Source organism: Acyrthosiphon pisum, chromosome A1 (genome assembly GCF_005508785.2).
Source record: "Acyrthosiphon pisum isolate AL4f chromosome A1, pea_aphid_22Mar2018_4r6ur, whole genome shotgun sequence".
NCBI classification, from domain to species: Eukaryota; Metazoa; Arthropoda; class Insecta; order Hemiptera; family Aphididae; genus Acyrthosiphon; species Acyrthosiphon pisum.
The window spans coordinates 101,176,943-101,203,235 of NC_042494.1; the positions used below are offsets into that span (position 1 = coordinate 101,176,943).

At 32.9% G+C, this 26,293-nt stretch overlaps 1 protein-coding gene across 7 annotated transcripts in view; it reads right to left on the reverse strand.

Annotated features, from left to right (window-relative positions):
* Nucleotides 1-3,722: 3,722 nt before the first annotated feature.
* The window catches only part of LOC100164591 (protein grainyhead), a 104,969-nt gene continuing 82,398 nt past the window's right edge, over nucleotides 3,723-26,293 (reverse strand). The window contains exons 7-16 of one of the 7 annotated variants that reach the window (XM_029487916.1): nucleotides 20,846-20,957; nucleotides 14,751-14,845; nucleotides 14,112-14,168; nucleotides 13,028-13,126; nucleotides 9,120-9,299; nucleotides 8,667-8,857; nucleotides 7,687-7,900; nucleotides 6,441-6,476; nucleotides 6,098-6,163; nucleotides 3,723-5,552 (exon numbers count right to left, since the gene is read on the reverse strand). In XM_029487916.1, the coding sequence (XP_029343776.1) occupies nucleotides 5,535-5,552; nucleotides 6,098-6,163; nucleotides 6,441-6,476; nucleotides 7,687-7,900; nucleotides 8,667-8,857; nucleotides 9,120-9,299; nucleotides 13,028-13,126; nucleotides 14,112-14,168; nucleotides 14,751-14,845; nucleotides 20,846-20,957 (1,068 nt within the window). In that variant the 3' untranslated portion in view covers nucleotides 3,723-5,534. Of the gene's footprint in view, nucleotides 5,553-6,097; nucleotides 6,164-6,440; nucleotides 6,477-7,640; nucleotides 7,901-8,666; nucleotides 8,858-9,119; nucleotides 9,300-13,027; nucleotides 13,127-14,111; nucleotides 14,169-14,750; nucleotides 14,846-20,845; nucleotides 20,958-26,293 lie in introns of those variants that run through there. The other 6 variants (XR_003839114.1, XM_029487917.1, XM_029487921.1 and 3 more) reach the window with 6 other exon arrangements.

Here is a 26,293-nt window from a genome sequence, read left to right on the forward strand (position 1 = left end):
AATTTCCTGTTTTAGCACCCACCGAGGATGATCAATTCCTTTTTAAATTAGCCTAAAATATTTTCTATGATGTTCTCTTTAATTTAAAAAAACTGCACGACGATGAATAAGTAGTCTCGGAGTTTATCCCGAACAAAAAAAAAAAAGCGATTTCATTTTATATAGTAGATATAGATATAGATTATTTTTGACAGCTGTACCCAACAGTACGGTAAGTATAGCTAAGGGGATTTTTTTTCATAGATTCCTATAACCTATCTATATGGTTATATAGGTACTTACTTTATGTCTCCATACTCTATAGTCTATAGCAGGGGTCGATCATAGGCGGCCTGTGGAGGGGAAAATCTTGACCGCTAAGAATATTTGTTTAATGCTGTTTTCCGCACATAATGTATATTTTATCTATTTTTATGTTGTATTTGAATGTATTTTGGCTCCACATATACATATGGGAAACTTCGTTATCCAAAATGACGTTTTTAAAGAATAAATATAAAGATAATATAAAGATTAACTGATCTCCACCTTAAAAACACTCTCCGCATTAGTTCTTCTCCAATAAGAGTATACCAAATTTTAAAAAACTGGCTAATATTATATTATATTGAATAATTTGCTATAAATAACTTAAACTGTATTTTTAACACAAAAATAAACACGTAAGAACATAAGGTATATTAACTAATATTTAAGTTTTTTCTGGCCCTTGAACATTTTTTTTTTCAAATTATCTGGACCGCCATAGAATTTAATAGTCGACCTCTAGTTTACAGGCTATAAGTTATACATCGATTTTTAATAAATATAATCATGTGTTGCACGGCGTATTTTAGGCAATATACAATATACATACACAACCACATAAGTATAATACACGATGTAGGTAAAGAAGATCATCTCTAGTTCTTTACATCGTGACTAGTAGGTACTCTGTGGTGTGTATATTACTTAGATATCGCTCGTTGGTGTATACATTTATGGTGTATAGGTAGCTGGTAAGTATTCAACTTATAGAGCAATATTACTATATGGTATATACAAGGCGTTTAATAGAATGGCATGACAAATGAGATCTTTTTTGTTCTAATCAGTGTTTAATATTGTTTTTACATATATAATTTACAGACTCTTGCGCTACAATAGTACAGTGTAATTTTAATAATTTTAATTTTAATTTTTTTTATACAGAAAATAAACAATTTTCAATTGCATGTATACAATTTTATTTTGGGATATTTCAAAATAGCCAACTTGTTAATTAAATGTTTGATGGTAAACAAGTCAAATAGTTTATTCTTTTAAATATCAATATTTTTTTGGAGTAAATGAATTTTGAAATGACAGTAGTAAAATATGTATTTTATTGGAATTCTCATTCAAATATTCTGCTTCGAAATATTAAATTAAAAATGTACCCCGTCATTCAAAAAGTTAAAACGAAAAAAATTACAATAATTATATATTTAAAAAAAAAAAAAAAACATTGTTTTACAATGACTTAGAATTGTGTAAACTGTACATTGTAAATTATATTACCCGGTCGGAAATTATATGTGTGCAGGTGTTAAACGTTTTTGGGTAATAATTGTATATTATATTTAGAATTTATACTGTGTGCTTTTAAATATATTATGTTGTATTTAAATTTTAAATTTTAAATACTATTAATTATATTTTATACTACCTATACTAGCTGATCCTGTGCACTTCATGGCCCGTAAAAATGACCACTCTTAAAAAAATTGTGATTGTTCAACTCATATTTGGTGTAACTAACTGCAGTAAGTGCAATTCAGCCACCCTGGTAGGCAATGTGGGAAAATTCGATTTGATGCATGCTTGTACCTGATCTGCCCGATTAGCCAATAGCGCAACCATTTATAAACAAATATTTCCATCGTAAATCTCAAAATCCCTGTTTGAGCACTTCCCCAGGCTTCTATTAATTGGTCGTCGAGTGATGTTATAATATAGCCTTCCTCAATGAATGAACTATCCAACAAAAAAATAATTTTTCAATTCGAACCAGTAGTTCCTGAGATTAGCGCGTTCAAACAAACAAACACTACAGCTTTATATATTAGTATAGATTATTATTATTTTAATACTCAATTCACTTTTAACACAGAATAATTTTAATCCTAATTTGTTAAAGGGAACTCTTTATAACCACCCCAGGTCACCCCCCCCCCTCTTTAACTCCTGCCTACATATATATTTCTATAGTACCGTAAATTGCCAATTGGTATATAATATTGGTCATTGCCCATTAGTGGGTACAAGCAAATAATTTTCTGCCCTTATACCAAAATGATATTTTTTTTTCACAGCCTACTTAAAAGTTAAAGTGAATAAATCTTTGGCCATCCGTCATACTTTGCGAAATTAAAAATTATATTAAATATAGATTATTTATCAATATCATATGAGCAGCCGAATAGGTAATATATTTTTTTTATTATTAACACAATACACAATATTAATAAACATATTAAATTTAAAATGTACAATATACATGGGTAGGTGCTAGACTGCTAGCCGCTAGGTAATAGGCACTTAACATATTAATTTATATCGTGAATTTAATTTTCTTATTAATACAATTTTATAAAGTGATGAGTTTTCGTAGCTTTTTTTAATTTACAAAAGTTGTAATTATATTACGATGAATATTAAATTAATTGGGGTACAGGCTCTTTCAATGTTAAAATGCTAATATTTGGAAGACGTTATTGAGTAGGTAGTTGAATTTTATAAATATTTTTATGAACTTTAATAGTTTAATTTAGATATAGAATGAACTTCCAAGTTCCAATGAACATGTAAAAGGTTAAGATGAGAAAAAAATTTAGGCAGTAAATAGTACCATTGATTATGAATAATTAAGTTTAAGTAATAATTAAGTAGGTATTCATAATCAGTGGTGGTACCTACTTTACTAAAAAGTTATAATTTTAAAAAATATATTCAAATAATTATTAAACTGTTTTCATTTTAGTTAGGTACCTATCCCTAGAAATTCTAGATAATAAAACTTTTCTGGTCAAATCAGATTTATCAGTACTATAAATAAAATGAAAACATACGATGACTTAATTATAATATATTCTATTCACTGTACCTATTTAAATACATTTAGAGGTTGCTAAAAGTCAAAATGTCTCAACACTGTTTCAAGTCATTTAAAAATACTCTTGCAATAAATAAATATAGCAGTATTTGTAAAAAGGGCAGACAAAAATTAAAACAAATATTTTATTCATCTCCATCTAATATTTTATCATAAAATATTTTTTCATCATATTAATATCTCTTTACAAATTTTGTTGCATATTATTCTATTGGTATAAATCAGCTACAGAAAAAACTATTACTTATGACTGTCAAGATATTGTATTGTAGATAAATTAATTTAGGGGGAAAAAATTACCAACAGTAGTTGCAATTTACAGCACAGTACCATTATGAGTGTGGGGATAAATAAATAATTCAAATGAATTATATAAATATATATATTATTTATAAAATACCAAAGAATAATTGGTCTTTAAACTAAAATTTTGCAATCAACATACAATGTTTAACATAACGACAAATAATTTTGACATAAATTCAAAACTAAAATTATAATTTCAAAAGTATTGCAAAAATGCCATTTTATTGACCATAAAAGGCGACAAATACTTGAACATACAAATATATTATAATTATATCGTAAATATATATATAAACATATATTATATATATATTTCTGACAATCATATGGTTAAGACATTAGACAATAATAAACATGTTATTCAATTACTATTTAGTATTGGCAGTATTGACAAAAAAAAATAAAAATAAAAATAAATAGTATGATTATTACAATAATAAACTGTGTGGGTTTAATAAGTGGCAACATATGTGTCTTTCAAAGTCATATAATCATTCGGTATAAAAAAATAAATAAAAATGGCACTCTATCTGGGCTACATTTATTAATAATTTTTATTGGTTAATGAAAATGTTTGTAGCTTAAAAATTGCACAAAAAATTGTCATGCGTGCTGGGTTTAGCCTTAATTTAATTCAATACTTACTAAATACTTTAATACTTTAAAAAATTAATTTTGATAAAAAAAAACGTCTTATATTGAACAACCAGCAACATGAGATCAAAGTTACTATAAATGATACTAATTTTGGCAATTTTAGATGTTTAGACCACTTTACATTATTACTTAACAGATCTCAAGATAGATACATTTTGTATTGATTGAAAATAATAAAATTAAACATAAATGGCAAGAAATATATCGTTTTACTAATAAATAGAGCAACAATTCAAAGTTAACTGGAATGTTTTACGTTACATTTTATATTATTTACATTTAACATAATTATTTGATATAAATTTGGGTAAAATTAAAATATAACACGAATTAACTTGAACTTATAATTACAATAGATAAATAAAAAACAAAACATAATACTTTTAAGTACATAAAACTAATTAACTCTACATTAATATATTTTATTTCGTAATAATTAAAAATAAATGTATTTACAAAAAAAAAGATAAGTACAAAAAAACGTTTTGAAAATATAAATTTCGAAGTAACATGGCAAATATGTTTTGATCTACGTTTACTTATAATAATAATAGTATCCTCGTCCCTCGATAAAAAAAAAAAAAAAAACAAAACAAAAAGATATACCATTGACAACGTTTGATGAGCAAAAATATAAACGATTAAACAATATTGATAAAATGTATTGTCATGATGATTTAATACTAAATTGTTACTCAAATAAAAATTGAGCAAAAGAGTTTGTCTTGAATACTTTACAGTCAAAATTTGTAAATCATAATTGATCAAATATAAATATATAATGCTATAATACAATTCAAAAGTTAAATAAGTTTATAACCATTCTCTTGTATCACATTAAATTCAATTTTGATGCTTGCAAAATAGTAATCACTACTTAATAAAAATATATTTATACAAATAAAAGTATTTACCTATGTATTATAATCTTAATTTATTAGACCAATTACATAAATCTCTAAAATACTGTTTCATTAAACAACTTAAAATTAAATTGACTGAGCATAAGGCGTGCACAAATTTTAGAACTTTTGTCGTTTAATAGTGTCATCAATCTAACACTTAAGTACAATAAATAGAACGTCACGGATGTTCATATGGAAATTAAAAGTTAACATAGTCTATAATATTATAATTATGTACACTGTCCTATTAAGATCTAATCACTATTTTAAAACTATATAATATTAACATATCGACTTGAATAATTTCACATATTTCTTAAACAAAATATGTTGTTGAGTAAAGAAATGAGCATAGCTTGGTAAATTGATAGGAATTTTTAAGTTTTTTTTTCATTTTAAAAACAATTTGATTGGACCATTAACGATCCATAATTTCAATCAGTATAACATCAAGCATGTTCTCATTTTCTTCAGCGTGTCTGACTTCCAATAGAAATGAATCTTCATTACAATAATATTTCAGCATATCATTATCAATTTTGGCCGTAATCCTATAAAAAAAAAATTATTATTAAAACAAGGGAAAATCATCAAGTTTTTAAAACTAATATTATGCTTAATATTTGTATCAAATATCGGTTAGGTGTTATAAATTATAATAATAACATATGTGTTTAATTTGGCATTTGAACGCAATTATATGATGAATACTTGTATAATATGAGCATTCACAGAAATTTATCTTAATTAGTTAGCCAATTAACTTGGAGGAATTTTTTGAACATTAGTCTGAACATTTCAAAAACTGAGTATCTAAAGCTTCACCTATAGGTTCTTCTCTGAGGAACCTCTTCTACATACTCATTTTTCAGTATATTATTTTATAAATTTGGTTATTATCACATAATATAGGTAAACAAGAGGTTTATGAACTCGAAAGTAAATTAGTTGCTAAAGCGGTGTTGTTATGAATTGTTAAATTATAAAATGTATTTTCAGGAAAGCAAATTTGTCTGTCAACTTTGACCCAGTATCTTAAAAATTGGAAAAGCATTTAAATAGAACTTATAAAAAAAAATCAAACGTTTCCACTTACCCTTTTTTGTTTTTTTCGATACATGTTACTAATGCTGGAAGCAGAAATTTTGTACTTAGCCTCAATCTGGAAAAATAATGGGAAATAAAAATTAACACGGAGTATGTATATACTCCTAAGTTAAAAAAAAAGTAAAAGTAAAAAGTAAAAACGGACAAACATCTCTAGTATTTTTTTTTATTATTCAATTTTAAGTTATATTTTGATTTGAAAGTTTAAATTTGTAAAGTATATAAAAATAATCGTGACAGTTTGGACGAAAAGGGATCACTGGAAAATTATGTTAGTAGCCATGCAAAGCGGGTAAGAACATACTTAAGAGATAAAAAGATGTACCACTTACCAGAGAGAAGGTGAAAATATCCGAGAATAAGCCATGCTGCATTAAAAAAAAAACAAGCAATTTGACAATATATCATGAGAATATAATATTATCATTATGGTTATTTTAATGCTCTAGAAGTAATGGTTATTGTGTTTAGAGTCCGGTGCGAGATTTTGACCAAAACATTTTGCACAAAAATGATCGAGAACAAAATGTGTATATTTAAGCACTATAGTTTATAAAGTGGTGGTTTTAACAAAAACGTTTGACTACTCCAAAGGATAAACACCACCTACAGCTTTAAAAACACACCATGATTTTGTGAAATAGTGATTAAAAATAATAATTAGATGGTTAATATATTGAATATAGGTGTTTTTGAATACAATGTTTTGAAAATAATTTAACGAATAATAAAATAAAGCGTGATTAAATTTTCGGTTTGTAAGAAATAAAGTATATAATAATATAATATATATAGATAGATAGATGATAAGTCTAATAAAGCTTCACGAATATAATATAAGAAAAAAGAAAATAGGATCGTTATCGTTTTTTAGTGACAAAATATTATGTGTTTAGCAGTTGCGTGGTGGGAGATGGTGAACTGTGTGTTGAGCGCAATGAATACATACAGAGAGTCCAGTGTGGCAGTGTTACATGGAAAGAATAATGGAATTTTCTGCTATAATAAATTGTAGAAATAGTATTATCATTATCATTATTTTTATCATGTTTATCGGACGGATAATCTGCCTCTGGGGTGTTGCATTATATACGAGGGGACGCGCGAGTGTTTTGGAAAATAACATCATGATGCAGTATTGATAAATGGGTATAATATTATACAGTAAAAATCGTGAAATAAGAGGTATAAGAAAGCGAAAATTGTTTTGTTAGACGATAACGTATCGTGATGAGTTGCGTTGGATGAGAGAACATTGTACCAAAAACAGGTGCAGCGGGAATAACAGCGTACAACAACGCCATCATCGTTGGAGAGGAATAAGTCGAAAAGGGGTCGGGCGGGCAACGGGAAAACTACGGAAGGAGGCGCGGCGATTGCGATGAGCACAGAATAATATCATCCAAAAGCAGCACGGATATTTTCTCGATTAAAAAATGTAATTAAAATTTAAAACGATTATATAATAATACACGTGTATAGTGTATAATATATAAATATATATTAAAAAAAAAATAATAGAGAATTTATACTTGTTTGTCAATAAGTACTTCAATAATAAATGAAGTCTGAGCTTACAGCATTCAATAGTCCCTGGGTCGTCGGCGGTATGACGTGCAGGGGCGTGTACACGTCCTCGGCCTCTTGCCGCACGTACAACATCACTCGCTCGTTGATGGGCGGCACCTGTAGCTTCGTTCGCTTGTTGGGCGGACTCGAGAACACCGTACCGTCCGTGGTCAGTCCACTCTGGTCCAGCACTTCTTTCTTCTCGCTGTTGTAATAAGACACGCTGATGTGTAAAAAACATGTCTCATATATATAAATGAATACGCAACCAAACGTTCGCAGGAGTATAATATATAATATAGTTAAAATAAAAAATGAAAAAAACAATAAAAACGGCGGCAATATAAAGTACCACTGCAGCAAACGGGGAGGTTTTAATTGATCATATAGATAATATTTTATAATAAATGTGTATGATAATATCATAAAATAGTACCAAGGTTCGATACTTAATGCGCCATAAGAAGCTTTAAAATTATTTATTAAATACGCACTTAATCATTTTTACATCACACCAAATAATAAGAAATTGGTTTGTTCTTTTGATTTATCTAATAAATTAATCAAAATATCAAAAAATTTATAAAATATTTACATGTTATTAATAGAAAAAAAAATGAAAATAAACACTACACTTTTTGAAATTTGAAATCCACACGTAGCAAAACAAATTTGTATCGAAATCATATTGTCCCTATTTATTTTCCGAACAAACACGCAAATGTTTAAGCCTCGAGCCCTGACTTAGTGTATAGCAACGGATGGAACTATTGGTACAATACCAAATGTGAATATTATATCTTTGATCGCCCCAAAAACCATGTGTCTTGGTTTATTCAGTTGACCAGCTTCATCCATTTTTATACACTATTTTATATATTATTATACACATGCCTTAGGGATTCTAATAATATATTGCTATTTTTATTTTTAATATGTTATACAAATAATTAGGAAGTATTGATCGTAATGTTCGTCATTAAACTCACTTGTGCGTATCCGGTGGGAAGTGATTGTGGAACTTGAGCGTCTGCGTGGTCGTCGTGCCAGCTGGCTTGTTGGCCACGCCAGAGTGCAGTAGGAAAGGCGACGAATGCTTCATTGAACCGGGTTCACCGTTCGACAGACTGGACGTGTCTGTGTCGTGCCCGTAGAATCCCTGGAGTTCCATCGATGTCAGCTGAAACGACCAGAAACGTATCGTTAATATTATATTTAACGAATTTAAAATACCGTATTCTATGGTTTTAAAGGTGTAGGTGTGTAGCACATGCTATAGTAACGCTGTTAGTCATCGTAGTACACGGTTGTACAAAATCATATAGTACCGTCTATGTTAAGTTAATTGTACCAAAATGAACTATTTCACGGGGTTTAGGCGAAAAATTATAATTTTGAGCTTGTTTAAGACATAATAATAACAACGTATTTAAAATATTCACCTTGTCGATGTCCTCGGCGGGTGAGAACAGCACTGGCGGTTTGTTGAGGTCACTCATCGAATAGAATTCGGATCGCTCGCACGGTGGATGATAGAGTTCGTCGATCTTCTTGCGACCCGTGGCAGTCATTTTCCGTTTGGCCGCCCTCCGCTCTTCGTCTCTGGTCTTCCTTTCGGCTCCCTAAAAACCAAATGGAAACGGTCATTAATAAAAGAAAGCACAAAAAAACGCACATAATAAAATTTTATAACGTGATATACGATTTGTTGGATTGTCCAATTATAATATTAGACAGTAACATTTCGGAATCGCCGAAATTTGTGCCGTCATTAATTTGTCGCGAACCCGGTAATTTCCCATACTATAATATATATTATACATCGTACACGCACGCCATATATGTATATAGGTACCTACAATTTTTATTATTATTAATGCGTTATAATGGCATTTATTATTATATATTCTGGGAACCTCGGCGGGTCCAGGCGTTATAAATCCTCAAATAAAAAAAGATTACACGTTCCGAGTACACCGCCGGGTAATTTAAACGATTATATAATAATATATACCTACTATTTTTTTTCTCTCCACGGTCAGTAAATCATAAACTGTCGGCCGGCCGGTGTACGCCAGTAAATCAATAAAACCGTAATTAAACGAATTTTTTTCACCATTCAATTTATGCGGTTTTTTTTCTTCTAACAAACGGATGTATAGTATAATTTTATTAATCGGGAAAGTTTTTTTTTTACACATGGAGGTACTGTCGCACAAGGAAAACTCTGATGGCGTAACATGAATATCATAATTTATGATTTGTTTTCTCTACACACACACACACGTGAAAATATATAATATAATATGTATAATATGGTATATACATGTTATAAGTATCTTTGTACCCGGGCGAATGAAGCAGCGAGAACGTATTGTATATTATTATATACGTACATATGTATAATAGCATTATGTATAGGTACCTACATAAGAAGGCGATTTGAAAATATTATACCCTGTCATGCGTTCAAATTTATTAGTCGCGCAGGTTATACGGCCGTTGCTGCGTACAACACAGTATCTTAACTGCAGCTCACAATTATAAATTGAACTTTATTTTATTTTTATTTTTTTCAACATCGATAAATAACATGCTATTTATGTTTTCACTACATTATAATATTATATATGTATAATAGGTATACCTCTACTATTAGTTACGTCTATACTCGGGAGTATGTGTAAATAATATTTTTCTCGTGTAGTAATTAAAAAAAAAATTATACACACATACATTTATAATATAGGTACCAATGCACATATATGTTATACGACGACCGATAACGGCTTTTTTCGTTCAATCTTTCTGTTCTCGCGTATACATCGTGTACCTACGATTATAATATTATAATAAATATATGTTTCTATAGCCCCCTCCCCCCACGCAACCTACACAGAACTCGTCAAAAATCGCCTCCTCAAAATATCATTGCCGCGTCGCACCGATGGACATTAACTTAAAATTAAGGCTGGACGAAACCATTCTCGTGGCTATTGAACGACGACGATGTCCTGACATTTTTATTTATTTTTCCCATTTCGATCTAATTAAAAAAAATATTATGTTCTCGCGCACCGTCACACTTTTACGTAACTATATGGGACGTCCTAATATATAATATATTGTTGTATATATATAGGATTCATTAAAAGCTATATATCTGCGCAGCCGAGCTGGCTCACTCGTATAAATTTAAAACTGAATTCAAGGCTGCTATCGGCTCTTTTGATACTTTATTATATTATATTATATTATTAAATCGTTATTAATGACGTCGTACATTCATCGGCACCACCAAACATCGGCGTTGCGGTGATCGACAAATAATCTTGAAATTCGACCAACGAGAAAACACGGACATTTTAATATCAGGTATTATTGCGCAAGTGTGACGTGTGATCTATACGCGTGCATAATATAGTATTATTATAGAAGATCCAAGATAAATGTGAGACCGAATTCCAATAGGACACGCACTGGGTACATGCAAGCACGCACGTCGATGCTGTTTGCCTGTATTGTATATACATAAAAAATCAAACCAAAATTCGTATGACGCCGCTGCCGACACTTTCGACATGCGTCCACTGTTAGTTTTATGGCTTAACAACTAAATTTTAATGACTTTTATTGGAGCTAATGCTTCCTGGAGAATCCTATTATTTATAACATGCTATCTCGATGAATAATGTGCAGTCCGAGTTTTATTTATTATTTTATTCTAATGCGTCGGTCGATAAAAAAAAAACCTATGGCGCGCTTACGAAATGTAGAGAAAATTCATTAGGCAACCGATGAAAAAATAACATTATATCTCTAATCTACACGAATATATAATAATAAACGGACGTGGAATCGGAAAACCTAATATCGGTTTAATAGCTCGTTGTTATTTTCGTAAATTATTTTCGACGGATCGATGCACAGAATCTCGCGTAATAACTAATAATCTACGCGCGTTCGATCTCACTTACACGCACAATATAATATACTTTATTATTTAAGATATAATATAATATTTAATATAGTGATGTTATCAGCTAGCAGGTATCGTTCGTACGGCAGAAACGCTGCATCGGTAGTTCTTTGGTCGATATATAGTTCGCGCTGGTACGGGCACGAGCGAGCATTTGCGACAATCACTCGTAGGTATCTTATTTATATACATAATATTATAATATTATACTTTGGACACACGCGCGCGCGATCTGTACAATGAGCTGTCCAGGCGATTATTTCTCCTCTCCGGTGACCGCCTTGAACTTCAAAAACAAAAACACCGTACACACTTGCGCTGTCTCGGGGTACTGTTTCAAATCTGACTTTGGAATCTCTCGAAACACAGTCTTTTATTTCTTAGTTTTTATTATTATTATTATTATTATTATTATTATTTTCCATTATATACGAACGTTAATACCCCGCGGGAATCGAATAAATATATTATATAGCGTTTTAAATACATCCTTTGTCTGTCTGCGGGGGTCACAACTCACATGGAATCAAGACACGACACGGCCGAGCGGGTGGTGGTGTTATCAGCCAGCTCGGCAGCACTCCTCGTACGAGTTCGAGCAATGTTTGCCTATATAGAAATCCCGACGAGATTGAAAGAACATGGTATGTTTTTTTTTTCGGACAAAATATTAGAAAACAAGAACACGTTACACGGAGGTTGTTAATTTCGGTGGTCCGACTGCAGCGTTCGTATATATTTATACACACACGTAGAAGAGATGCGTGCAGTAAATTAGAAGCCTCTGACCATTTGTACATGTATACGACTAGGAAAAAAAAATTAAGAAATATATTATACGTGTATAAAAAGACACACATATACCTTCCAGCTGCGTCGTCGTCCATGTCTGATCTACCGGTAAGATACCAGCGAAGAGTTTTTGGGGGACGAAAAAATAAATGACCTCTTCAGCGCTGTTTTAATAGACAAGGCGCATAGTTTTCTACGTGTGATGCCATACATACTATATATGCGAGTACATTACACACAAACACACACACACACAACCTTATTATAATATACATTATAGGTATTCTTATATTATTATACGCAGCTTGTATTTGTAAACATAAACATATACGTGTCGTATAATTGCCATCGTGTTCGACCATAAAGCATGTGGCGGCGTACGTATCCGAGTCGTATATATATATATGTATATATTAATAAATTACATTATTCGAAATGGCGGTGCAAAAATTATGCATACCTACATAATTTTTTTTATATCTCTCCCGTTAGATTAACCACCACTAAAATGACCAGCCCCGTACATATAGAATAAACGATTTAAGAAAAAAATATGATTTAATATCTCATTAATCTTACCTTATCACAGAAAACTTTGATTTGACAATATCCCCTGTGGTACACAGGTCCGTCTCTCGGTTCTTCGTAGGTGTCGATTTGCAGGTGCAGCGGCAAACCCTGAAAACAAATTCGAAATCGTAGGTATAATAATATTATATACATATTATCATAAGTATTTTATTGTTGGCCAATAATAATTCAATTAATTGCGAAAACCCATGTCAATCACCATTATATACGTGAACATTGCAGGCGTACCTACCTACCTACCTACTTGTAATTTATAAGAATATTCCGTTTAATAGTAATGTGTAGTTGTTTTCGCGATACACAGATCGAATACCGTTCCAATTAGCCCAAGGTAGTAGTGACTGTGCAATAATTAAATCGAGATAGACGCAAAAGCAAATCCCGTGAGCAGAGCGTTTATTCGAGAGAAAATAATAATTACTATACTCATTTATATTTATTATATTTTATTAATAAATATAAACCTATAATAATATGGCGTGCACATATGCACCAAGCAAATTGGTTTCATCGGTTTGTTCTATTTTGCTCTTCTTATTTATCTGAGGTGTAATTGTATAATAATAGTATGTAATTGTTAATTTATTATTCAAGATTACCTGTCGAGTTTTGTATTAGCATATGCGATTTTGTGCTTGTATAGTAAGTTATATCTACATCACCGCAGCTCTGTTCATACCATAAATATATTATTTGGTATTTCATTTTGTTTTATTATTTAAAACGGTGATCAGTTTGAAACGCTAATTATTTTTCTTAAAATCACAGTTGACCTTGGTTATACGCGATATCTATTTAAGTAGGTACGGATTTAAGAATATAACAATATAAAATATACCTATAGTAATCGCATTTTTTAACCAGTGTATTTCGTTCGGGCCGAGGGGTCCAATGGACCGAGCATAAAAAGAAACCGAGACTCCAATTAAGACGTTCCCCACCGCCCCCGTAGAGAGATGAAAACAGCGTGAGTTCGTTTTTAATAGTTTATTTTTTTGTTTAATTTTATTATCGTTTCGAAAAAGGGGAACGCTCTCGCGTGCGTTGAGTAATAAAATATACAGAAACTCACCTTTACGCCTTTTTGGCTGCTGAAATCCGTACTCAGACATTGCACGGCGACGTTGATCTGAAATAGAAAGAAAAAAAATTATATTATTTATATTTAATAAAAAAAAAACTTGTGCATATATTATAATTTATAATACACCGTGTGATTATATTTGATTGGACCTGGAAGCCGCGGGTAATCCGGATTATTGTGTGTAAATTTCGATTTCAAAATCGCTCGCCGTGTGGCATCTCCGAATGGGTTTTTTAACCTCGTTTAGCACACACACAAACGGCCCTAAGGCGATTTGTTTTTTTCTCTCTCATAGATATTGAGACTAGCACAAGCCGGGAGTTCAGCAATATATTATATTATATATATAATATAAAATAATCTCTTTTCGTTTCACTTCTCCGCGGCTACTACGTGATGTAGATATTAATTACCATTATTAAAAGATAAATACGCGGCGCGATTTCCTTAGAAGAAAAAAATACCGGTCATTAAATGCGTAGACGGTTAGGAATTCGGACGACAGGTTAAAAAACAGATAAAATTGTTCTCGTTACTCTTTAATTATTGTCTCCTATATATGTACGATGTACTTGTGTATGCGTCTCGTACGCGTGTGTGTATCAAAAACAATATCATGAAACTTACCTTTGCCGGACTCTCCAGAGGGTTCCAATAAATGGCGATGGCGTTGTGTGATACTTCTTCGATGCATCCCACCAGGCCGGCACTGTTTTTCGTGTCTGTAAAAATAAATAAAATTATCATTATATAAATTATTGCAATTTAGGATTAGTTTCATAATGTTATAAGTATAATATGCAATTTATTTACGAAAAACAAAATAATAAAATTAACAGAAATATATAAACGAACGGAATGTATACATTTAAACAAGTGCGTGGTGTGGAATTTAATTCAGTATAATAAAATTCACTTTTCGTATTTTTTTTTTTTCGTTTCTTTTTGGCACCGCGCCAAGTCATTTAAGTTTATCCTTAACGATGCAAACTCCTCTCGCAGCTCTGGTAAATTACAGTAATCTTCCAAGTTCTCACCAACAGCAAAACACACACAAACCACACATAACAAATAATATTGATAATAAATTAATTGTACAGCCAATGCACATGACGTGAATAATTAAAAAAAAAATTGTATACCTATAGATAAATATATAAAAATTGATTTAGTATGCGGCGGCGGCGGCGTGAGACTAGTGTAACGGGTACACCTTCTGTATACATAATATTATATTATCTTTACTATACAGCTGAAGCTGTGTGGTGAGATGTTGCATGGAGAACTGGATTGGATATCGCACCATGGCACGGCACAACATCGTCGGAGGCGGTTTCGATTTTTATGAATGAAGTGGCGCTCGTATAATAATAATAGCAGTACTACAATAGTAACTAGCTATACGTCAAAGATATAATATAACTTGATTTCAATAACAGGTCCCGACGCTACTACCGACTATTTATATGGTATCTATATAATATATATATTATACGCTACGACGACGAGTAGCGTCTACTTACGCGGGTAAATATATGTATTATGTGTGTGTGTAGAGGAAGAGGAACCTGATTGTGTATTATATATAGCCAATGGCCTTTGCTCCGTACGCCTGCATTGGTGCACACTGCACCAGTGCACGCGGTTAAAGAACAAATGGGTCAGTGCAGTGTTCGTTATCAGGTTTTTCCGGTCCCACCGACACGCGTGTAATAATATATATACACACCTGTAGACACCCACCCACGCTTTGAGTACAGCGACGATGTACAATATTTATGCATCACTGTAGAACGCCGACTAACCGGAAATCGATTATTTTCCGGGCACCCATCGACGAAAATCAACAAATACGCATAACCAACCTAGCGGAGACGTGCCTTTTATATAGGTATTATTATATACCTATAATTATTATTATATTATCATTATTATTATTATTATTATATACCAGCTGATCTAAACGCATTACAAAATATACGCGATTATAATAATACCATGACAATATTGTTTATATAGTATACGAATAATATAATTAAACGTGTTGCTCGATTAACATACTCGGTCGTCCAATGATTTCGGGAAAGAGCGCAAATAAACTGAGAGAGAATAGAGAGATACACTACGATGTACATTGTACATAATATCAGTATAATAGTAATAAACGAATATATAATATTATGTTGTACCGTGTACGACGGCGATGGAAAACAAATGAGATTCACTATATGGACGACGATGCGCTCACCCGGGCTGGCCGATATCCAATTATAATACCTAATGAGAAACGACACGTCAGACTTGCCTCTATCGGTGGATTTGCATATTATATATCTGACAGATGTCTCGAAACAGAATCCGGCCGTCTATACGGCACATATTTGTATATATTATTATTATACTGTACAAGACGTGTAGTTTTTGTTTCATGTATTATATGGGTTTTTACGTGTGTTTTTTTTGCAAATTTGTCAGATATCGTCTAAAAGCAATGTCGTGTATATTATTTCGTAATGGCATTTTAGAGTATATAGACACACACGCGCACACTATATGCGAGTGTTCTAGACACACGCGACTTAATTTTTTACTACGATAGACGTATTATATTTGTGAAGGGCGAATTTACATAAATTAGTAAAACCAAAAAAAAGTATACACGTGCAGTGGGTATATAATACACATAAAATGTAAATCTTTTTAAACGCTATAGCCCCCTCGTCTCTTTCTCCTCCCGACTGGCAACCATCCGTTCCTCATCGTGTGCGCCCGCATTATTATTAATACTGGATCGAACTAATCCTTATTTGTATACGATTTGGGTCAGTGTACGCGTGTGTCTAAAATGAAAATAAAAAAAATAATAATAATAATTACAGGCTACTAGAGAGAGTCCAATGCTCACGATTTCCTCGAAGCGAAACAGTGGTACCCCCTCCCCCATGTCAAAAAAATACATTTTCCTACACCCAACACATTGAAATATTAGTGCAGCCTCCGCACAACCTAAGGGTTATCTTGGTATGGTTTAATATAGACCCGAACAGATCGCGGCTGTATATAATAACCAGTTTAAACGCGCTATTACTATAAATAATGAAGTTCTGATGATTATGATTACACGCATACATATTATCTACCCCACCCTTTTTTTTTCGGGACCGTGCGAATTTATGCCGGTTAATTACGAGTTACGACGTTACGCGTTTCATTATAAAAATGATATCTTACAGAAATACGTCCTCCCGAGTAGAGTTTTTATTGAATATACAAATATATTTATAACATTATATATATAGGTACCTACCTATGTATAAAATGTATGTATAATTTTAGATATACGATATCAGGATGACGGGTCCGGCTCATACGCGTGGGGTTGTCGAATATAATACTATAAAATAATATTATATATAGGTACATTTTCTGACAAAACGCGGCCGAGGTGAATTTTGAAAATACAATAAACTATAACTAAAAACTTATATGTGTGTAAAAAAAAATTATAAATAAATATTAAAAATAAAATAAAATAAACGAGAATAACAATCCGAAGAAAAACGCGAAACAATGGGACATTCGTACACGCTCACGTGATACAGGAGGATGAAAAAATTTACGATCTCGAAAACACAGTAGGCCATTGTTGTTGGGTTTTTGTTTTTCAGTTTCTGTAAGTGTCGTGGACAAAAACTATAAATATCCAAAGAGAACAATGTAGATTTTAGTGTGCGCACTGCGCACGCGATTTTTTTTTACTTACGAAAAATACATCGTGACGCGTTTTCTAAAAAAAAAAACCAAATTGAAGATAGCAAACCGATAACGTCAATTAGGGAAATGCTTCTTCGTCGGTGTTATTTAATTTATTTTCGTCGGTCGTATTTCACATCGCGGGATACATTTATATACATTATATTTTTTTTCGTTTATATAAATTATTATATATAAGGTTCACCGATCGATGTTGACCTCAGAATGGAGGTAATATATTTTCGTGTGTTTTTAAGCTCGACTACACGCAGACCCGACTATACGCTGTAGTGTTTGACATCAGAATCCATTAGAATAATAATTATTGGTCGTTGCGGGAACACAGATGGAAAAAATATCACATTAAGATAATAATATATAAATATAGGTATAATATTATGTACGAGGAAAAAAGTGATGTAATTAAAACACGGCTGACTTGTATATGTAATATATATATATATTTATATAGGTACAAGGAGATTTAGACTTCAGATTCTATATGTATTATATAACGACGTCCCTCCACTCTTCCATCTTAATTAACTATACATAAATATACATATTTAATTCTGACGGTATTATGGGAGCGACGAGATAATTTTATACGAAAAAGTGTACTATGTGCATGTTTATTATAATATATTATATATATTATAATAATTGGATAATCTACGGATCGATAAAAACGACTACAATGGAACCTAGCTGCATAGATATCCCTCGCGAGAGAGACGGCACGCAGTCATCGGAATTAATTTATCTGATTTTTTTCACATTTTTTTTTTTCAAGTAATATCCTATAGCGCATTATATGCGTGTAAAACGACATTCCGATTGCGCGTAATCCACCGACGGATTGCAGTTCACGTACACAACGCGGAGATGTGTGACCATTTTCGGATTCTGTGTGTGACAAATACGGATGGAAACGATTTTTTTCTCCGGCTGTGCCGACGGAAACGGAATAGGGAAGTCACATTTTTGTATGCGCAGCTCTACTCCGTCCGCCTTATAAGAGCAGAGGGACATATATACGAGACTCTTTTAAGGGAACGAACAATTAATATAAGGCTTAAAAGGTCAATACAGTGAACAGTGGTGTTTTTAAAAATACAAGTTGTACAAATAAAGGGAGTTGAACTACAGACACTATATAAACATATACTTAGTACATATATACCTAGGTACCTATAGTACCTACATAATAATATAATATACACACGTGACACATATCGTTGCATCATTCAACCGACGATTTCAAATAGAAATCTTTTATACATACGCGATGATATAAACATGTGATATTATAGGAAAATGTAGTATTCATATTATACTATATTTATTAAGTCAAGTTGGTAATATATTATATTATACTTCATTAAATTTTACCGAATGTATATTTTTATGCGGGGTTTGCATTACTCGGTGGACTATATAATGCGTGTATATAGAGTCAAAGACTCTAAAGTGTATGTACATGTGAATATTATATTAAATGGCGGCGGTGTGTAATGGGTCGACGGAAACGAAAAAAAAATCATTGAAATAAAAAATGCACAAATACCTATATAGTAGGCACTGTAGGTATATAAATTTAAAATAATAAACATATAGGTTAGACATATATATAAATAGGTAGTCGATAACAGGTTTGAAATCCTTGGCAAATGCGATATAGACGTATATCATTCGAAATGTCCCATTATATTATATCGTATATAGGTAAATACGCATAGCGAGAGACCCTGATCGCGCGAAAAAATAACGTACGACTGCGCGTTAAATGGAATCGTCATTTTATTATTTGTTCGGGCTATAATCGCCGGGCGGCGTCGTTTTATACATACGATAAATAACTCATATGATGACGATTTATTTATAATATTGTATACGATTTGAAGAGAAAAAAAACTTCTTTAACGTCAAAAACATACTATACCTACTACGTCTCGGCTGCTTAAACATACTCGGAAAATGTGGAGGGGAAATATTACACACACACACACACACACACGCGGCTTACACTATACGCCACCGTGTCATACAGGCACTAATCATATGTACGTACAAGACAGCATCACACACGCACGCACGCGCGAAGTAACGAATCGTGTTCGTCGAAGTATATTATAATCTCAAGTATAGGTGTGTATATAATATATATATATATTATACGTATGTGCCCACACGTTATCCTCACCGACCATCGCTCCCGCCGCTCTTAGTTCTTCTACACGTACATGCTGACGAAATGGCCCTCGCGTATCCCGTGGATTAAAAATATAGAAAACCGTCTTATACCCGCAACGACGCAAGGTCCTCGACTATAATATTATATAGGTACGTTTATAATTATTTTAATATTAATACCGCTATGGTGATAAATAAATGACAATTGTTATTAGCTATCTGTATATATACATACTGAATATTATGTAGTTATTATGTGTGTACATAATATAGGTGTGCTATATACATGTAGAATAATATATAATATATAATATATATACGTATATGGACGAGAAACGACACGTAATGGGAAACGGATACATATAATAATATTATTATAGTCTCGGCGCTGTCCGTCTTTTTTTCGTCTCCGTCTCTCTCTCTCCATCTCGGCCACGAGTGGCTGGAGAAACTTGTCAACCCAACGTCGCACGAATTGTAACACGAGAACGCAGATTTCGGTACACGGTCTGTTGATTTCTCAGCAACGCGCGTCTTTCCATTAAAGTATTAACGTTTACGGCGGCGGTGTAGGATTTCAACGTATCAGAGTACTTCGAAAGGGGATCAAAAGAAAACTTATGAAAAAAAATTAAGGAACTTGGAATTTTTGGGGTTTTTTTTCTGTTTAACCGAGCACGAGAAGTCGATCTGCCGAGTCGATTTCCCAATATATATATTTATATATTCGTCTCAGAAATTAAAAATTACTATATAATATCTATTATGCGACTTACCGGCGTCGAGTATCCGTTGTTTGACGCTGTGCTGTCTGCCGTGCCAAAATTGCCACGCTTTGATTTCGTCATCTGGACTTTTCTCCTCTCTAAACATCAGCATGACTACGCTCTGCAAGTACAAAATAAAAATTCGTCAGACAAATGTGACTCATTTTACACACGCGGTAACACTCGGTCGCTCGAATGAATCATAGTACAATATAGGTACATAATAAATATATATATATGTGACTAATATAATTATAATGTATTATATACGAACTATTATCGTATTTTAGTAATGCATAACATATTATAATAATTAATCTCCTGGTCTTTTTTTTATACTTACATGTATAAATGTTTGAGTGAAAAAAACCAACAAAATATAAGTAACTCGACTACACATAATATCGGACGTTCGCATGTTTTGATATAATTTACTGTTATTACCTTCGGATTCCCGATGAAATTAAATGACTACATGGCCGGTAGTATTATACCAAGAAAAACACATGCGTGTTCTGTTGGCCACAAGACGCGCTATTAATTTTTAATCTCCGGACCATTTTAGAAGCTGGTAGTTTTTTTCGTATATATAGTATCCATGGAAAAGCAATAAAAACGCACGGGCATTATGTGTGTGTATATAAAAAAAAATACGTATAAAAAACGAATGAGTAAAATAAAATCGTTCGAATTAATTGAACGGAGCAATCTATGGGTAATAACAATCAGTAATGAGATTCGGTATACGTGTGTTATTTTTACAATCATGGCCTTGAGGAAACGTGGGTTAGGTTCTAACAACGTCTTGTGCTCTGTACAATTTATAATTTTTATTTTATATTTGTGTTTCACTCTATAGCGAGAAGTGAGTTGTGAGTGTGCTTCTAGCCCGCTGTGTGCACGCTGTATATACAATCACAACAACAATAATCAACAATATATATAACATCGTCCACCACCTGCCAAGTATTTATATATACCTACACCGAAAAAGAGCAGAGAGAGACTTAAAATGTCCGACGAGTACGTGGATTATTATTATTTATTATTATATTTTTCCCCCAATTATATAACTTCTTACCCACTCAGTAATATTACATTATCGGATAAAAAATGTCGACCGATCAACTTGACGGCTGACGTAATATATTATGTATAAAAAAAGTCATGTGTATAAACAAGATTGAAAATTGTCTTGAAAAGAACAAAAGTAATTATCTACTTGGAAAAATAATGTATACAACGATTACGACGCTCATAAAGGTACAAGCATATTTTAAAAAAAAAACCCGAGAGGACAAAACCTCAAATTTCACACGATAAAAATGTAATTTTCATATAATAGCTTCTGTATGTAAGCTTCGGGGCAATAAAAAGGTATATAAGTACAAGGAATATTCAAATTATTATTTCTCATTCGATCGTCTTTACATACAAATACCTATAAGTAGGTACGCATGCATGGTATTGCGGCGTATATATAATTTATAGGGTATAACCGTAGTAGAATGGTAAGAAAAAAATATGAAATGTGTTACGAACGACGCCGCTGCTATGGAATATGCATATATTATGTATGCGACACCGATCTGACAGATACGAAAAAGAGATAATTTCCATCGGAATCCGCTGCTGCAACGACGATCCAGCGGAAAAATAAAAGATAAATTCGTAAGACAGGTGTCCCGTGAGAACTGCAGTGCGCGCATAATACATTATCCGTTTGTGTGTGAGTGTAGAAGGCATCATGAAATCCAATATAGCCGTGAGTTGACAATTGACCCTAAGAATACGATATGTTCATCTAATGTTATAAACGCATAAAAAAAGTAATAATATATATGTGTGTATGTGTGTGTGTGTAAAGAAAAAACATTATAAATTCAACGCCGTCGCCTAATCTCACAAAACAAGAATTTCCTTTTAGAGTCGTCTTCATGTGTGTGTATATGTGTGGATGTGTGTGTATAAAGAGCAAAATCGTTGATGTGTGGTTGTGCCTATATTATAAGTGTATGGTAACCGAGTGGAGATTTTAACGCCCGTCAAGTTTCGTTTTCGTTATTGCCTCCTATTTACCCTTTATCTTCCTTTACCGAAGAATATATTTCATTTCAGTAAATTATATATGTAGGTACTATGTTTTCAATGTGTTTTTTTATGAGTATTTTTTTCTCAAAATATATTCCTTACCTATTGCTTTTATGTCTGCATATAGTGTGTATATGCGACGCATATTATGTTGTACTCCGGCAAGAGTGTATATTATAATAATAAATAATAATACATTACTCGACCGTGCGGAATCGAATTTTTTAGATAAAGCACAAACTACTCGTCGCAGCTGACTATACACAGGTGCGAAACTGCTGCACCACCAAGCGCGTAGGAGTCGAAAATTCATATGCGGACCACTTAAGTTGCATCGTATTTCTCAGTTATATATATATATATATTATATATATATATTGTATCACTACACGCAGCATACATGAGTCGTCTGATTTACCCGCCCCCGCGGCGTGCAAGCCGGCAAAAAATAAAAAGTGCACCACAGAGTCACACCCGGTGTTTAATCATCCCCTCCCCCTTAATCTTCAATCCAGACAGTGGCGGTCTGCAAACCGTTTCTGCCGTATATATATATATACACCTGATACCTATACGTGTGTATATCTGAGCGGAGGGCATACCACCATACCACGGTAGTGGAACTTATGAATTATTGAATCGCCGACTGTCGCAGCGGATTTCAGAGTTATTACCAATCTGTCCGAGACTATTATACTCGTATTACCATTTTATACATACACAGTGCATTACATATAGGTATGTATATATGTCCGATATAATATGGCGGCGGATTGTGCGTTTTTATATTTTATTCCTCGGACAAATACTATAAATCATTGGGCCGTCAGTTGACTTCTGCGGCATACAATCGCCGCTACCTACGAGGAATAGGTATTTATATATAGGTATAATGAGTAGGTATCTACTTTATCAGTCGGACATATACATACAGCACGCGTACTTGTACAGTGTACCTACACACTACACATACAATATACATACACGTGTACGCGCGCGCAGTCGAACTTACCGAATCAGGCATTATAATGTAGCGCAACACAGACGCTCCCCCCAGGTAGGTATATATAATTATATGGACTTCAACGAGACTATATTTATATGCATACAAGATTTAAAAACAATCGGACTTATATCGGAAATGGCTACATGAAGATATAAATTACATTAAAATTTAGTATTATTATTAAACATGATGGAGTGAGGAGAGGATGATTTATGTATACCGCAGTGAACGCGAGCCATTACCACTACAGGTAGTTATACTGTATACCTGGGATACATGTATTGGGTGCATAGAGGAAACGACAGTGTTTTTGGATTGAATCGAGTGCATTACAAAAAGAGCTTTAGAGGTCACGAAATTAATAAAAAAAAAAAATCCTTCCACGGTAGTCATAAAACACAATATATTATAATTCGGTGGAAAGAAATAAACGATAATTTATTATACTTGATCACGGGGCCAAACCATAATTATTTCCGCAAGTGGGCACAGGCGTTATCGTCATATATATTATATATGTATACCTAATATACGGAGGGCCAGGCTCTTCAGTGATGAATTCACCATCAAATGATGACCGCAGAGATCGCGTTTTACACTGCAGTATGCAAATTTATACGTCATATACATAATAGAGGGATCCATTATATATAGTATATATTGTAAGTGTGTGCGTGCGCGCGCGCAAATGCGTAAACACGTCACAACCATCGGAATTAATATATATTATAATACATATATTTTTTCGAACACAAGCACACACACGCGTACACACCGATTGTAACGAGTGCGATTACGTCTTAAGTATAGGCTATACCGCTATTAAGTCGTAATTTTAAATGGAAATGCGGCTCGAGGAGGTTGGCGGGGGTAGGGCAGTAGAAGTCAGCACACGGCTGGCCGTCGAGACGTCAGAAGTGTGCAGCGAGTGAAGTAAAAAAAGAACAAGACTGAATGCTCTTATATAGATGAAAATCTCGACAAGATATATATTATATATAGGAGACAAGAGCGTAGGTAGGCCAGTGCATTCGGTCGGCAGGCGATCATTACAAGAAGACGGTCCAATTACTTTCTTTCGAACGGAAATATATATATATATATATATAGTCGTCTATTTATGTATATGGAATATGTATATAATATAATAACACGTTAAGTGCCCAAAACCATGCTCTCCAGATACTGGTCATCGACCCGCCGCTGCACCGTCCCATGTGTGTGTGTGTGTTGTACCTACCTCGTCTTCCTCCTCTTCCTCAGTTCCTCCTGTATGTATACCAATCACAACAACACAATCTACCCTGCAACCATTTAGCTCATGTATATAGATATATATATACACAACATACACACACACACACACAAACACACACGTCTAATAACCACCTTGGGCGAGATTTTACCCATTGACCGTTGCCGGAAGATAAATATATTATTATATATTATCTTTAGTGCCTCGACATATATGAATATAAATATGGACCGCCGATTGGCGCTATTATTATTATGATTATCCACACACGGTCTACGTTTATATATATAAATATATAATATAGTAATGCTGCAGCGTGCGTGTTAGGACTTTGGAGCGGTTAAACACATATGATAATATGTGTGTAACGTCTGTATAGGATGATAATAACAAAAAATGCGTCTTATAGATGGATAGTTTTTTCCAACAATTTTGCTCCATCACTGAAAAAACACAAACACGACCGCCACTGGTAACCTCTGTTCTCACCCAAAACAAAATACAAACTTTACCACCTCAAAGAAAACAACAGACAACACCACCCCCTTCCCACCACCATAGAGACCATTATATCTAGGTTATTATCGCCATCATTTGTATACATATGCGCTTGTGAACTTTTACACACATGCAGTTTATATATGCCTATAAATTATACACATATTATAATATATTTTATGCAACGGCAGTGGAATTATATTATATAGATAATAAATAGGTTTTTTTGCTTTCGCTCTCTTCGGCGATCGACGACTGCAGGCTCCCCTATGTACGCTTGTTGGCACATATTTTGTATAAAATTACAACAAAAAGGTATACTAAAGCGACGTATATTATATCGGGCTCAAATATCAACGCAAACGGCCTTAGCTCGATAATATTATATACGCTCAGCGAAACTTTCACGTCTACGCCGATTAGCGCCGAGATAGTTCCGATAAATCGACAGGATAAATATACTTTTTTTAAATACGTACCTAGGTATATGATGTATAATATATCAGCGCTTAATTTACGATCGTTTTTATGTTATTTCGATGAAATCCATTGCAACACGACATGTTTATAAATATTTTATATATGTATAAATGAAACACGTGCGGTG